General features: G+C 36.3%; 1 protein-coding gene across 1 annotated transcript in view; it reads left to right on the forward strand.

Moving 5' to 3' along the window:
- Nucleotides 1–16,211, forward strand: part of LOC139723284 (cytoplasmic polyadenylation element-binding protein 3-like) — a 51,654-nt gene extending 35,443 nt beyond the window's left edge. Inside the window, exon 7 of the mRNA XM_071634540.1 lies at nt 15,485–16,211. Coding sequence (XP_071490641.1) covers nt 15,485–15,723 — 239 coding nt within the window. The 3' untranslated portion in view covers nt 15,724–16,211. The remainder of the gene's footprint in view (nt 1–15,484) is intronic.
- The last annotated feature ends 496 nt before the right edge of the window (nt 16,212–16,707 follow it).

Raw genomic sequence — 16,707 nt, forward strand, 5'->3', positions numbered from 1 at the left:
TCTTATAGTGCTGAGCATGCTAAGCAGGTGAAAGTGATCCTCAAAAGAAGGATAGTGTAAGTGAGATAGTTTTGTCATTTGCTCTACAGAGGAACAGGTTAATAGTTCAACTTCTAATTACAGGTTGCCAAATACCCCTCCCATCCCTTCCCCCCCCCCCCCCTTACCCCTTCAAGTTGCAATTCTTGTCATTAGGATGACTCCTTCAACCTGTCGCCATGGAGTGTAGGATGAGATTAGTGCAGACAGTGTCTGTTCTTGTGTGTGTCTGTTCAGGATGTGCCTGAAGTGCAAACAGTTTAGCAAACGTGTATGTGGCACTCCCATTTTTGAGCTTACCATGAAATAATGTTTTAGGCGTCTAAAACCTGCAGTCCGTACTGCTTTTGTTCAAGAGAGAAGAATACAGCTGTAGGGTACTCTTAGTTTATACTCTGCAAAGGTTGGAATGTGAAAATAGATGTAAGGATTGATACTGAGCATTGCTTTATGAGTTCACATGGCACACTTTTGCCCTTGGACACAAATAAAAGCAATTCATTCTCGAAAAATTGTTCATGTTCAATGTAATCTATAGATGATAAGACCTGTTCACATGCTTTGACCTTTTCATTTTATAATCCCATCACAAAGGACAGAGTAATGCATACTTTGAATGGCACTTCCCCCCAAAGTAAATCGAGGGCCTATTACGTTGTCTGGAGTGTCATCCATGGCCTGACTTTTTACCCTGAATCCTCACGTCTTTCACTTTCTCTATTTTTCACGTAGAAGTACTGGGCAGTCAATTGTTGATACTATACAGTGTACCCCATCAGGGTTTCAAATATGAGCATGAGTTTATCATGACATAAAACAGAAAACTGAAATAAAATGTGAAAAAAAAGGAAAAATAGCTGATATGTCATGCTTATCATCATGAGCAGGAGTGGCTTTGGTGAGCAATGAGATGATGATTGGCAAAGAATCAGTGGTTTGTGCATGCAGTCACCTTTCAGGCCCCCTCTCCTCAAGCCATCTCACCCTCATGGCAATATTGCACGTCATCCCGACTTGCCGTGCATATGGCCTGAATATTCATTATGTGGCTCGCATGTGTATCTCCTTCATAGTCGTTCCTTCATACAATGTACATCAAGGCATTCTGTAGTACTGTAGGGGGATTGTGTCATTCCTCCTGTAGGCATTTTGTATGCCCTTGCTGACATCTTCCCTGGGTATCTTATGGTAGGTTACAGTGTCTAGCTTCACATACAATGTATGGCCTAGACATCCTATACTTGTATGCAACACATTGTAGAGTTGCAGTTTTTTATGTGCACAGATAAGTACTGAAGACAAGACATGCATCACACATGACAGGCTGCTTAGTGAACAGCAGTATACTGCATATCAGAGAAAAAGACCTAGACACAATTGATTATATTATTTACCAAGATATGGGCAAAGATAAAGTTACTAGTAATGTGAATTTGTGTTTGGATTTTGTTGTTGTATTTTAATTACATTGTCTGTTTTTTTTTTTAAATTGTGCACATTAGTTATTCAGCTTTGTTTACCAGTATAGCTGCCAGCAGTGTGTGTTCAACAAATCCCTGTTTTTCAAATTCATGAATTTCTTCCGTGGAGATGTTTTCATCGCAACTGATTGACAAATTGCCCTACATCGACGTCGATGTAGGGCAATTTGTCAATCAGTTGCAAATCCCTGTTTTACGTAGTACATGTAGTATAATAATTTTTCAATGGTTGGCAATTTGCTGCAGTTTTGTGTCGCGAAAAAAGCTGTCTCCAATCATTCATGAATGTTTCTGGTTTTACAGTACACGGTCTGTCTATACTCTCTGGGAGTTCCATGTACTTGCCTGACCATTCTGTCCACCATCCATGATTTGACAAATTGGCCTTGTTTTGACTTGTTTTGATTTCTTGTTCTTCAATTTTTTCCTACCCCCTCAGCAGTTCTCTTTTGTGACCTGTCTCGCTATATTTGTTTGTTTTGCTTTTTAGTATAATGCTGATATCGCATATCGGCATCATTTAAACTTCATCCATACAAGATAGGAAGAGATAACTTGCATTGTGTCCTTGTTTTCATCCCATCCATGATCAAATTCTGTTATAGTTTTTTTGTTTAATTTATTTCATTTCCTATATGGGTGATTGAGCTGTGTGCTTTTGCAAGGTACAGTCTGTATGTACTGTACCTGTCTGTATCTCTGTATCATACATTGTAAGTACTCAACATAGAATCGTTCCACAGGGTGATATACAATGGGATTGGTGTGGATATTATACAACACCTTAGAATGATGTCGAATTGTGATTGGACAAGAACATGTCACATGACATTCAATTATCACAATGTTTCTCTGTAAAATGTACCTCATAACAATAGTAAATTTCAGTTGTAAAATGCATTAAAATGAGTTCTTTCATACCTTGATTTTCAAAAAGTCCTCACCGTCGGAGGGGGGACACCCCCCTCCCACACCCTCCCCCCGCTCGGTCGCTCCGCTCCCTCGCAAAGTCCCTCCTCCTTTTTTAACTTTTCTCCGTCTCATGCCTGTTTACTATTTTGACTTAGATAAGATAGATGCAAATTGACCCATATGTACGATCTTTTCATCGCACATGGCGATCTCTATTACAGTCCCACATATACAGATTCGTGTAAGTTCTCCACACAAGAAACCTATGGGAAAACTGTGCACAATACATCGCAGTCTGAATGCTACGTATACACTGAATAAATCTTGTTAGAGTACGCGTCCGTGTTGGAAACAGATGACAAACTGATCAAGGAAGGCTTATGTGAGGCGCTAGATCTCTCCCTCGTACATCCGATATCCCCAGAGCCGTTTCCACTTCCGGGTTTGTGCAATCGCGATCGCAATCAACAAGATATTTGATATCGATAGCAAAAAAGATAATGAAAAAACATGGGGTCGGCGGAATTTTTAGGGTCGGGCGGGTTACGCCAATGCAACAATTTTTTTTTTTTTTTTTGAGGGGGGGGGGGGGCCTTAGCGGTATGCGCGTACACTGTACACAAGTAGTGTAGTCATCAGTGTGATATGTAGTGCAACGAAGACAGTGATTTTAGCATTGTAAAGTTATTCCGAAATGTGTGATGACAGTGATTTTAGCATTGTAAAGTTATTCCGAAATGTGTAAAGTGTCAAAAGTAACAACAAATTTTCAACTTTTACCCAACTTTGGAGGCTCAAATGCAAGTACATATGTTACAATGTAGGTTATGAAATGTTTAGGGTTGATACAACCTGTGTACACATGTACTATTTTGTGCATGATTGAAAATCATTGTACAAGGCGGTGCGAAACTATGCCAGTATCTTGCATTAGATTGCAAGTGCACATGTATGCAGGGGCCTCAGATCAGAAAAATATTAAGATATCAAATAGTAAGGACCTCCTGCATCATCTCTCTACAAAAATCTGAACAAGAAACTAATTTCTTTTTTTTTTTACTCGACCTTATGTGTCTTATGTAAAGTGATAGAATAAGAAAATAGTGAAGTAATCCTATGTACACATGTAATTTATGCAATTAGTTTCATGGTTATATAAAAGTGTAAAATATAGTATTATCGATTTCCCAACGTGTTTTCAAAGTCACCATTATACTATTTTGATTAAAAAGTCATATAGGTCAAGTCATATTATATAGCTCATAACCCAACTTTTCAAATATCTTTATCATCAAATTAGATGTGAAGCTGAAGTAATTCCTAGTAAGTTGTTGATGTTTAGCACATTTTCAGGTGAAACACAGCTCGTACTTGATTCACAGACACACAAAATGCTGAGTTACATGATCATGAGTGAGTGAGACAGTGAAGTTGGTTTCTGATGCATTGTAACCAGGAACAGGTTTGGTTCAGTACTTATGCTGGTACATCCACAGAATGTGAGCCTTATTCCAATCACTAGCTACTCGCTGGTTTGTATCAGACATCCGTGTAATGGTCAATTCCATTGTGACTTATGGACAAAGTGACAATTTTTGGCAATTTCAAACCAGTATTTTGAGAAAATAGTTGCATCAAATGCATTCTTCTCGGTTCATGGTTAGATCCATCATATTACAGTTTATGAAAACACCATACTTAGTTTGAAAAGTATCATTGCATTACGTACAGCAACGAAAAATTGCTGTCGTGACTTATGGGACCTCTGAGGACCACCGTTTTTCACATGGGAAAGTAAGTTCTGAAATATTCTTACACACAGAGAATCTGAAAAGATATTTTCTTTCCTGAATGTGGCAAAGGGTTGGTGCTTACCCTGAGCCAAGTGGTATGAATATCTACTCATTGGTACAGTAGCAGGATAGGGAAAACCAGTGTGACTGATGGGACACAAAAACGTGACTTATGGGAGGCTATCAACTACCACATTTTGAGATTGAGAGAATGATATTTACTGATGCCGGAACAAGTTCTAGAACATCATAAAACCAATCTATGACCAAAGAACATTCAGAAAATAAGCCATCTGAGAATTACACAAGCTGTATTATGGTCATAATAGTGTATCAGAAATGATACATAAATTCTGCAAAAATTGGCAATTATCATGAAAAATGAAGGTTTTTTGGACATAACTCCACTCCACGTTCACCGATGTTCACAAATGAGGTATCAAAATATCCGTTGTGAAAGGCTGCTTTGAATAAACAATACCAGATCATCTCATTAAGCTTCATTAATGATCTATACTCAATAGTTTGATTTTCATAAAATGCAACCTTTCCGTGAAATTGACCTGAGGATGTTTAACCCACAGTTGAATCAATGGGTTTTACAATAGTCAGCTCAAGCTTGCGCAAACAGACATGTAATCTCCTCTCACAATGAGGGAATAAGTTGCATGGTCAGTTATTTCATTGTTCCAGGTGTACATTGTATATTGTAAAAATCTTAGACAATGCTATCTTATAATCTTATCTAATATGTATGCCCATGATATTTTATCATGGTTACTGCCTAAATACTGAATAATTTGTGCTTATTCATGTCAAAGAAGGGCAATTGGTCAATCAGTTAGAATGTGATTCTTGTCATTGAGACAATCACCACTTCCCCATACATATATATACACGATGTTATGATCCTACAATACTTGTTCTTTGATTTTTTTTTTTTACACATTTATTTGATGAGAAGAATAATTTTCCATAAGGCCTTTTTTACGATCAGTGGTGTAACTTTTGTACTCAGAGGGTCAAAATTTCAAACAAAATATTTTTTCATTATTCTGTTTGATTCCTGTTGGAAAGTATTCAAATTTTTGAAAAAATAACATTTCAGACCTTAAAGCTGAAGAGTTATTGGTGTAATTTAAGGAAAACCCTGGCACCTGAAGTAAATTTAAGCAAAATTTTGTTTTCATGAATTGCACCATAATGACAAAACTCTGTAGTCAAACTTCACCATGCAAAGTTTATATGGTTAACAACAATATATAGTTTGTGAATCAAAACTATTTGGGGGTTGAAATTAAAGTGAATTTTTAAAAAAATACATGAGATTTAGAAATTTTTGCTAAAAATACCAATTGACATGCAATTTTTAAGATTTTAACTATTTATTGGAGGGCAAGCCAGGTCAAACTCTATACTATAACAAGTCTTTAAGAAGGGCTACCTTCCTATGTAGGTTAAATGAAATTCCAATCATTTCTTTAAATCTTGGATTTTTCACACATGGATGTTTCGGAGGTGACAGTTAACATATTAGAATGTTTCGGAGGTGACATTAATATTAACACTCAGTTTTTTTTAGAATAAGTGACAATAACACAAATTTTTTTCTTTTTATCAATGTTTTTAATAATTATAACTCGAGAACAAGAAATTAACTCCTGTTTCAAGCAGATAAACCACACAGAACAAGTGTTTTTTTACACTTCATTAATTAGCATGGGCACCGGTAGTTTGCCTTCCATTTGGACGAAGGTTGTAAGCTAAATATTGTAATCTGAAGAAACATGGCATTCCATTTTCTACCTTAAATTGAGATGAGGGTGTGAGATCATTTTAGTAATGTTTTTTTGCTCTCAGAACATTTTATTCCACAACACCAGGGAAGAATCACTTCGTTTCGGAGATGACATTCAATGTTAACATTGTGTTGAAATATTCATTTACAGTAAGAATATGACGGACATAAGCTAGATATTGTAACCTGAAGAAACATGATGATGGCATTCCATTTTCTACCTTGAAATTGAAATGAGGGTGTAAGATCATTTTAGTAATGTTTCTTTGCTCTCAGAACATTTTATTCCACAACACCAGGGAAGAATAACTTTGTTTCGGAGGTGACATTCAATGTTAACATTGTGTTCAAGTATTCATATAGTATGTCACCCCCCCCCCCCCCCCCCCAAAAAAAAAAAAAAAAAAATTACAATTAGACTTTTGCATTGATAGCACCCAATATGATTAAATCAGCTAAAATCTACTTTGGGGTCTTAAATTATAGCATCTTAGCTCTATTTTGCAGAAAGCCCCAGTCAATTTGGTGAAGTGGTCTCAAAGAAATGTGGATTGTTATAAAGGATGTCAGGAGTCTGATTCTTCCAAGTTTAGCACTTGGATGCTCTTGGAACTGCATATTAATGTGTAAACACAATATACAGAACTTGGAGGGAAGGGATTCCCGACATGCTCTACAAAAATCCTCATTTCTCTTTGACCTCTGAAGCAAATTGAATGGGGTTTTCTGTAAGGTGTGGGCAATGAGTTATAGTTTCGATCCCTCAAATTGTATTTTAGATTGATTCATTATCTTTAATCGTTGCAGAGGGTACCATTGTAATTTTTTGGTGGGGACATAGGTTATGAATGCCAAAAGCAAAAATTCTTATTTGACTTGTATTCTGTTTTTGTTTGCACATAGTATTATAAATAGATTAATTCAAGGATGTTCATGAATTCTTCATCATTCTTGATAGCCACCATACAAATGTTATAATACTGGTGAAAGGTGTTTGGTTCATCTGGGATAAATTTTCTATATACCAGATTCATTTAAACTGTTGACATTACTAAAATATATTTTATGTATCTTTCTGAATTGCTTGAAAATTACCAGCAAATCATATTTGTATTAGTCACTTTTGAGAGTAAAAAGTATAAGATAAGAAAAAATCATTTTATTGTTTTGGAGGTGATACAACACAGAGACAACCCAACTTCTCAGGTGTTAACTAATATATTGTGAACATTCATGTCTTTCCTCATGGCTTTAATTTTCATATACATGCTCTTTCTTTCAGTTCTTACTTGTTATTTTGTTTCGTTATTCTCTTTCATGATAGTGGATACCAGCTCATATTTTGTTTTAGATTGTAATTCATACTAATTTTTAGCAAGTTTTTACAGTTTGGTTAAGACAACAGTTTGTGTTTCCCAGCTGAAGAGAGCAGCATAATGCTTTTCTGTGAACTTATGGGGAATTTTTTTTTTCAGTAATTTTACCCATCAACTTCACAGAAGGTCCCGGACACAAACTGGTCTCAAATAACCCTATAAGGGACCGAAAAAGGACAAGTTCACCTCAATAGACATGAGGGTTGAGTAAATACAGCAATATTAGTAAAACACATCAGTGAGAGTTTGAGGAAAATAAGGCAATCCGTTCCAGAGTTATGAATTTTTGAAGTTTCTGCTCAGTCAAAGCTGAATGAGAAGACTTCTATAGCTTGTGATGTCACACGTGTACAAGGATATAGAGAAAGTATCAAGAAAATTCAACATATTTTCACTTTTCTTGCATAACAAAAGAACACTTGACTTCTCTCTTTTGGAAGGCAGGGTGAATAATATTGCCCTAACATACATCAGTAGCAAGTTGAAGAAATGTGCACTTTTTTTCAAAAAGTAAAGTTTTGTGAAATTCACTTATATTTTCTCTATATCGTTGTATGCATGTGACATCATACACTGTCGTAGTCGTCTCATCCAGCAGTGATTGCATAGATACTTTAAAAAACCCATAACTTTTGAATGGATTGTCCAATTTCCCAAACTTTCAATGATGTGTTCTACTAATGTTGTTGCATTCAATCAATCCACATGTATATGAAGGTGAACTTGTCCTCTAAGAAACCATTTTCTTATCCTTGAAATTCCAGTACTTAAAGCCAAATTCTAAGATAAAACATGATAACAAAACAAAGTACACACATCATCAAAATTATATTGAGATAGAACTACAAATCTTGTTTTTGGATCTTTCCCTTTCCAGTCCTGGGGACTTGTTCCTCTGTTCACTTTAGTTGTCAGATAACTTCAATCATCTTTAGAAATACAATGTCATAAACAGTTGGTTCAACTTGGAAAATGTAATAATTATTGTCATATTTTTAAAAAAAAAATCACATAATTTTGTTTATGATTACCACGTTGTACATGGAAAAACAACAACTAAGAATTCAAGAACAAGTTGTGCACCAGCTACATGTATAGGCATGTGGCCTTTTTGTGGAGTTTGATTATTTGATGATTTTTTTTTTAAGATTGTGGACTAGGGCATGCATGAACTGCCACATGTATCACTTTGGTACCAAGGGAATTCTGGTGAGCTAGGTATACAAAAGTCACTTCTATTGTGATGATTTTGTAGATATTAAATGTATTTGAAAATGTTAATAGATAGTGAAAAGGAACTGAAGTCTTGCCTTTCACTATCACATAACAATATGGTGTTAACAAACAATGTCACCTCCGAAACACAAGAAAAAGCAACCTACATGGAAAGCTTTGATTGGTAAATCTTCACAACTAAATTGCTTAAATTGGAAATCAAGCTTCTAAGATGAAAGCATCTATATGTTTACTTAACTAAAGCAGGAGATTTGATCTTGATTACAATATCACATATACAACAGATGGGTGTATTTTGTGCATTCTATTTGTTAAAAAAGTGAAAAAAATGTAAATTTGCCCTAAAACATACAGTATAGTAATAAAAATAAGAGTGAGAGTGTGTTAGTTGATTTCTCCACTTTGAGACTTATGTTACTAAAATAAATGAAACCATTGGTATACATGATATGGTTTCTCTTCAATAGAAATGAGCAAAAACTCTTGTTAACAGTGTTTTGTCACCTCCGAAACAGTAATTCTTAGTTTTTATTAGATCTTTTATTAATCTCTAGAAAATTCTCACTTCCTGTTGCCATATTACTATTTTCATCCAAAAGAGATTCCTGTCAATTGGACAGAATCAAACAAAATTGCTTTGTCTTCGAAAAATTATCAAATATAATACGCTTGTTGTTTCGGAGGTGACGATTGTTTCGGAGGTGACAAGTGTTAACGGAAAATTGTAAATTGCTCCGAAATGAAAACAACAGGCTATATTTCTACTACCTTCCTTCAGAGATAATGTAAGGGGATATGTTAATTTTTTGTAAATGTAATGTATAACTGATGTCAAGAATATAAAAATCAAATACATAAATCTGTTGTCTCGGAGGTGACAGAAAAGTTAACGGAAAAGTTGCATAAATTTTTAAACACTCACCAAAAAATGATAAGCTATTTGAATCAAATAATCTTTGGATCGAAGTTAAGTCAGATTGATTACTATTCTGTTTTGATGGAAATTAGCAAAGTTGAATTTTATAATTGTGAGCAAGAGCTAACTCAAAAGAGGGGTTAATTGTTAACGGAAAATGTCACCTCCGAAACATAAAGTTTGGACAATTTCAGTCTTTAAAGAAGACAAAGCAGAACCTGGTAAACATAATAGTTCTTAATGTTGGATACCTGTCTATCACCACAACAACAGAAATAATGAAAAGGAATAAACAATTTAATATGCTAGGTCTGACCAAAAAACCATGTCAGAGTGCATACACCAAAAGTGTTGGATTTCAAGCATGTAAAGTGCATGCCACATCTGAAAGAAAAAGAGAGGAAAGTTCATTAAGGTACCCAAGGTAGACACTGTGGGTGGTAAGTTTATGAGAAAAAATAATGCATATCTGTCAGTGAATAAGAAAGTTATACACCAATTAGTGCCAAAACCGTGTTTTACACCACTGATTGTAAAAATGGCCATAAAGCATGACACTGTAGTCCAACTGGGGTTTTTCATCAAATTTACACCAAGCAATTTAAGGCTCTCCTGAGCCTGAAGTCGGTAGTAGATTATTGCTGTCCTTTTGATTCATCATTATTTATCCACCTATCATCATCATCACTAATATTATGTGTGTCTTGTTATGTGCGTCATTGTGCCATCCTGAAAGTGTTTACTTTTTATCTCAATTCAGACACAGTCTGAATTTATCCAGACTCAGGAGAAATTTAAGGGAGGGAATCCATGGTTCTGTAAATGGTATAGATGGGCCCAATTTGGGCCTAAGGTGGGCCCAGAGAGTGCCACCTACCAGTATATTAATTTCTAAGATCTTGTGCAGATCTAGAGGCAGAACCAGTAATTGGTAGTGCATTTAGATTTGCTAACAAGCAAAGCATTAAATTGCTCATGACAGCAACAGTGGTGGCCTTTTTGGGCACATCGGGAATAACAAGTAGGAGTGAGGCCAATCGGTCCGAGTGATATTTTCATCTGCTCTTACATCTTCATCTCCCGAAAGTGTGTAAATTTCAATGGTCATCAATTGCAATACCTACTAGGCAGTGCCACATGTAAATGATGTAAATTTAATGTTTAAAAAAATTTAAATTGATGCAAGTGGCAATGGTGGCTCTTGGGCAGAACAAATCAGAAGTGGGTCTTTGTGATCTGATTTTATTGCAAGCTCATCTCCTAATGCAGATACAGTGTATATGTTCAGACTTTTCGCAAGATTGTCATGAATCATTTTAATATGTCAGATTAAGAATTTTTTTTCAAAAATTTTCAACTGTATAGACGACCCCCATAGGAGCCTGAGGCAAAGGCCCAAGCCCCAAGCATGTGTAAAGCAAAATTGTGTTATTTTTGTTTATTGCTTATTTATTATTTTTTAATCCAGAAAAAAGTACGCCAACATTATACTCTTTATAATACAAAGCAAGAAGTTTTTCATGTCATTAAAATCATCCTGACCTAGCTGGGTCCCTATAAAACATGGGGGGGGGGGCAGGCAAGTTGTCCAAATTAACATTGTCATCTTGTTGTTTTTTTTAAGACCAGCATGTAACATTTTTTTTAAAAGGTGTTCATAACTTATGTTATAATCATAACCAATATTCTGAGGTGTTGGGTGAACATGCTTGTTGAATTATGTGTCACATATTTAGGCACAGAAGCAGGCCCTTTAAGCAATGCTTCCCCCCCCCCCCCCCCACCACACACACACACACACACACACACACACACTCAAGAAAAGTCCAAAAGAAATGATGATAGCAAACTTCTCCTTCAGATCAAGCAATTATACACCCTTTGTGATATTTTGTGTAGATACATTTACAACTGTATGTCATGTGGGGAAACTATATCAGTTGTCTATGACAATTTAAGGAGGGGTTCCTCTGATGGAAATGACCTTTTAAGTTTAATCATTTTGTCCAAATGCATTCAGACTAGATGTACACCACTAGTAGAAATCATCCATAGGGTTTGTGCATGTGTTACCAGTGAGGGCTTTGGCCTGAGCTTCTGAGGCTTACCTATTTCTATTAATGCCTCTTCCTGTAGTTGTACAGATTAACGAAAAGTGGTGCATATATTTTGTTTGTAAGAACTTCGAAGAGGTAGTTCCATTTCATTTAAAGACAAAATGATCAAGAAGCACCACAGGTCCACTTGAAGCTCAGGTAAACAGTAATTCCCATACAGGCTTTTGTATTGGTGTCCTATGATTGGGCTGAATTCTTTTGTTCATCTTTACAACTATTCAAGAATTTTCCTTGGCGCAAGTAATACATAATGGATGATTCTAGTAGAGTGGCTCTTGCAATGTGAAAACAAAAAAATCTCTGTCATGGCTGAGTGTGTGGAAGGATGTGGATATTGTAGCAGTTAAAGATGCTGTTGGTTTCATGTAAATTTCTGCAACTTATCTAGCATCACTCATTATAAGAGAGCATCCTTATCTGCTAGAGAGAATGTATCAAGTGACATACAGTAATGCACCTTCCTTCCTTCCTTCATGTAGGTTCAAGTTCTTGTTAGCTTTGGGATAATAAGATACATCAGTGTGTTATAGGAGACTTCATACATACAGTGTACATTGTCCAGCACAGCTTTGATGAAAGCCTACCGGGCAGGTCCTGAATATATTTAAATCTTTAATGTCATGGTGAAGTGCATTCAATTTATTGACTTCATATGGTCATGGTATTATTATTCTGCTGTTCTGCAATTCAAGTAAAATGTGGGCAGAATATGTTTGTTTGAGGTCAACGAATACAGTTTGTGAAAATCTCGCATATTATGAAGGGTTATTTTCCAATGCATGTACATGTTGTAGGACATATAGTACATAAATGCGGTACTCATGTTGTCAACATTTCAAAATCCTTTTGCAGACCCTCATAATGATGAAAATCCTGCAGATACAATTGGTATGCCTATGCCCATCCACTAAAATATGGACATGCAAATATTCAGATTCAGTGGTTATTATGTGACCATATACTACTAGAGAAACTTCTTCCTTTCAGAATTTGACTTTTTAGCGATACTGTCCAAGGGTAATTATTTTGCTGTGCAGAAACAGTCAATTGATTGCATGTCATTGTGCATTGACATTATGTATAATGTGTGCTGTTGGTGCTGTAGTGAAATAGCAAAATTTTGGTCCTTGATGGTATATATGTTCGGCATACAAAGGCACAAATACAAACATGTGTGCCTTGTTTGTTTGTTGTTGTTTTTCCCTCAATTTTGTAGGATATATAGCATAGCTGACTCCAGTGTCTTCCCTAGACAACTTTTCACCAAATAATAGTAGTCGTGAAACAAATCAACATTTCCCCTTATTAAATATCTGTTTCACTTTCTCTCCTTCTCTCTCTTAGATGCCCATACATCATGACAATGATCTGTGAACATTTCTGTTATTTTTCACTTTCTGGCAGTCATTGGTGAATACTTCCCCCCCCCCCCCTAAAAAAAAAAAAATGTATGTTGTCTCATTTACCCCATTTGTACTGAGGGACCATACTGTAGGCCTATCTAGCATCACAGCTTGCATTCCGAGTCATTACTCTCATGGGTAGCATACAAAGAGATATTGATCTCAGTTTATAGTAGGTTACACTGAATTGTAAATGAAAGCTGAAAACAGCTGTTCCATTTCAGTGGCATAACTGACATAGGGTATGCATGCTTGTGAGTAAAGTGGGATGCAAATGAGATGTTAATGTATGTTGAATCCCTTCCATGTCATGCTACAAAGTAGTCCATATTGAGCTGGCAGCCAGCTGGATCGAGGAATGGCCAGCTTGCTTGTGCATTGCTGGAGTAGAGGAATGTGTTTGAAAATGCTCTCAGTTAAATTCTCAGGATGGATGAGCTGACGAGAGAAGGGTATTTACTGGCTGCCAATCAAGAGGGGAGAGAGGGGGTTATTATGCCATGGCATTTTCAGCAGTGCCTGTGACGTGAATACAGAGCAAGCCATGCCCACATAAATGCTATGCACACACTCACACACACATACACACACACACACACACATACACACACACACACATATACACCCATATGTGCACACACAAACATATGGTTGGTAGTTGGAGGAAAAGCTTATGCATGAAACACAGACAACAGCCCATCAGACATTGGATTTGCACAGAGGCCCACAAGGGCAAATGAAACAGACAGGCATTGAAACATATTATATATACCTCAGTGGTATACCAGTATCTGATGCTTGTACTCCTGTAAGAAACACACATGTCTACACACACACACACATACTCACACACACACACACACATACACTTACTTGGTCAGGGTTTGGATCATTATGGTGCAGCACACACAGGAGAGTCCTAGACATGTGTCATTTGCGTGGTGTAGCTGAATGCCTTCACCGGGTACTCAACATAATTAGATCTGAGGAAGGTTAGCCTGACCGGCATTCATCACGTGTGTTCAGGAGATGGCTTCCATAGCTTACAAATACCATTGTGTACAAGCTCATAAAATTTGTATTTGTCATGAACATGACAGGATATGTACAAAACAGAGGTGAATGATGCTTGCAACTGTTTTTTTTTTTAATTGATAAATTGAATTGGCTGCTTTGCTAATGTTTACAATTTATTTATATATTTCTCTGAGGACAATTTTAAACCGCACTCTTGCCATGTTATTTATATGATTCTACCACATTCAGGTCCAGAGAACAAACAGATGATAACATTCCTCTCCTAGGAAATAAAAACAAGGGAAGAAAAGGAGATGCTTTCTAGACAGACACACACTGAAAAACCCTCTGTGGGTAGATTTCCATAGCAACCTATCCATTCATGTGTCATCCAACCTATTTGTTTTAAGTGCAGGAAATTGCATTGATAAACTGCTTTTTAATGCATTTAAAGATGTTTTAATAAAATCGATTTAGATGAAGTTCTACGAAAATTTTACATGTATTCTTATTTACATTGATTCTTATTTTGTAATAGTATGATGGAAAATTCAAAATTTCCAGGTCTGTAAGCATTAAAGCAGAGAACAGTGTTTGTAAACAAGACAGGATTATGATCATTGCACATGTTCTGGGTGTGGTGTGTCATTCTGTACATACATTGTATGTGTGTTATAAATCGACTTCCTGTGTCAGCTGAATCTTACCTTGAGAGCGACCTAATAAAAGGGTTGTCCAGATGTCCAGTGTTGTGTATTTACCCAAGGTAGCCTAGAGAAGATTTTGGCAAGAATTTCCATGACATCTTCTAGACAACACTTACAGGAACATTTTAGGCAGAGTAAGGAGAGTTTGTCGGACGTTGTGCATGTGTCGTCAGGGAAATTCTGGTCAGGTCTGACGAGACATTAGTGATTTTAATATACAGGGAAGAAGCTCGATGGTAGTTGGTACATGTAGTTCGACTACAAGTTTTTTTTGTATTTTTTTTTCTCTCTCTCATTGACGATGATAGTCACGTCATTGTACATTTCATATGATACAGTAGTCAGGCCTTCATGTAAGGAGCATGTAAAAGTCTTTGTTTTATGTTTTAAATGTAATGTTTGATAATAACTGCATTATTTTTGGCCAAATTTTGCTGTAAACAAATAAAAACCATTTATAGTTGCCACACTGTTTCAAGAAAATAGTCTTATGACAGTTTTGGTATACCGGTAGAAGAAATATGCTAAACATACATGTTTTTGAAATATTTAAGATCAGCTTGTTAAATGTCTGTTTCAGCATGGCTGTGCATTTTCTGTGCAAGAGATGCCTTTAATTAAGCCGTCGTTTTGACACTTTCCCATTCTGTTTTATCAAAAGTATGTGTAATTGCTTCTTCTTCTTGCAGTTGAATTAGCCATGATAATGGATCGTCTGTATGGTGGAGTGTGCTATGCTGGTATTGACACTGACCCTGAGCTGAAGTACCCTAAAGGAGCTGGGCGTGTGGCCTTTGCAAGCCAGCAGAGCTACATTGCTGCCATTAGTGCTCGCTTTGTGCAGCTTCAACATGGTGACATCGACAAGAGAGTAAGTTATCAAGATTTTAATCATCTGGTATTATCAGTATCAGAGTTTAAAGTGTAGAAAAGTGTCTATATTATGACATGTGTGAATAGTCTCTTATTTGCCTTATTGCCAATGTGAAATATGAGAAAATGTGATTTAAATTAATACATTCTCTGACATGTTATATCCTTCTCATGTTGGATTTAAAGGGCCCCTAAAATCCAAATGCATGTTGATTTGTGTTGATTCATGATACCCTCAACATCACTTTTGCGGTGAAACGAATATCTAGCATAACTTGCATGTTCCCTCGCCATGTCTTTTGTTAGTCACATTAATATCACAGAAATGTGCAAGTTATGCTGAGTCAAGGGGAAGGTGCATTCCAATGTCTTTGTTAAACATTTCAGTACTTTAGCAACGATTGACAGCTGAGGTCATCTGAGGAATATTGGTTTGGAAGGATTTTTTGTGGGCGTTCCCAAGTAATCTCAAGAAAAATGGAGGAAAAAATCGTTAGAAATATATGAAATGTTTCTAGATATTTGTTTCACCGCAAACGTGATGTTGAGGGTATCATAAATCAACACAAATCAATATGCATTTGGATTTCAAGGGCCCTTTAAAGGGACTGTACAGTACTGGTTGAGGTGGGGATTCATGTTTTGAACATTCCTAAGTGAGATAATGAGAAACCTCTTATGAAATATGAAAGAGCATGTAATTTTAAGAAGGATTCAATGTTTATTTGATGAAAACTGGTTTTCAAATAGCTGAGATATCAAAAAAAGTGATAATGATAAAAGACGACAGGCCACCCCTTTTATTAGAATCTCTTTGTTTCACCTTGTTTTGGGGTATCTCGGCCATTTCAAAACCGAGTTTCATCAAACAAACTTTTGATACCCCTCAGAATTGCATGCTCTTTGACATCTCATAGAGTGGTTTCTGAATATCTTGCAAAATGTTAAAAGCTTAATCCTCACCTCAACCAGAACTGTACGCACCCTTTAAACCAACAGCCTCCTGATAGCTAGACAGGCATGTATACCCACTAGACTA

The sequence above is a fragment of the Diadema antillarum genome, unplaced genomic scaffold (genome assembly GCF_040938485.1).
Source record: "Diadema antillarum isolate AM-2024a unplaced genomic scaffold, OU_Dant_1.0 scf00000184, whole genome shotgun sequence".
Lineage (NCBI taxonomy): Eukaryota > Metazoa > Echinodermata > Echinoidea > Diadematoida > Diadematidae > Diadema > Diadema antillarum.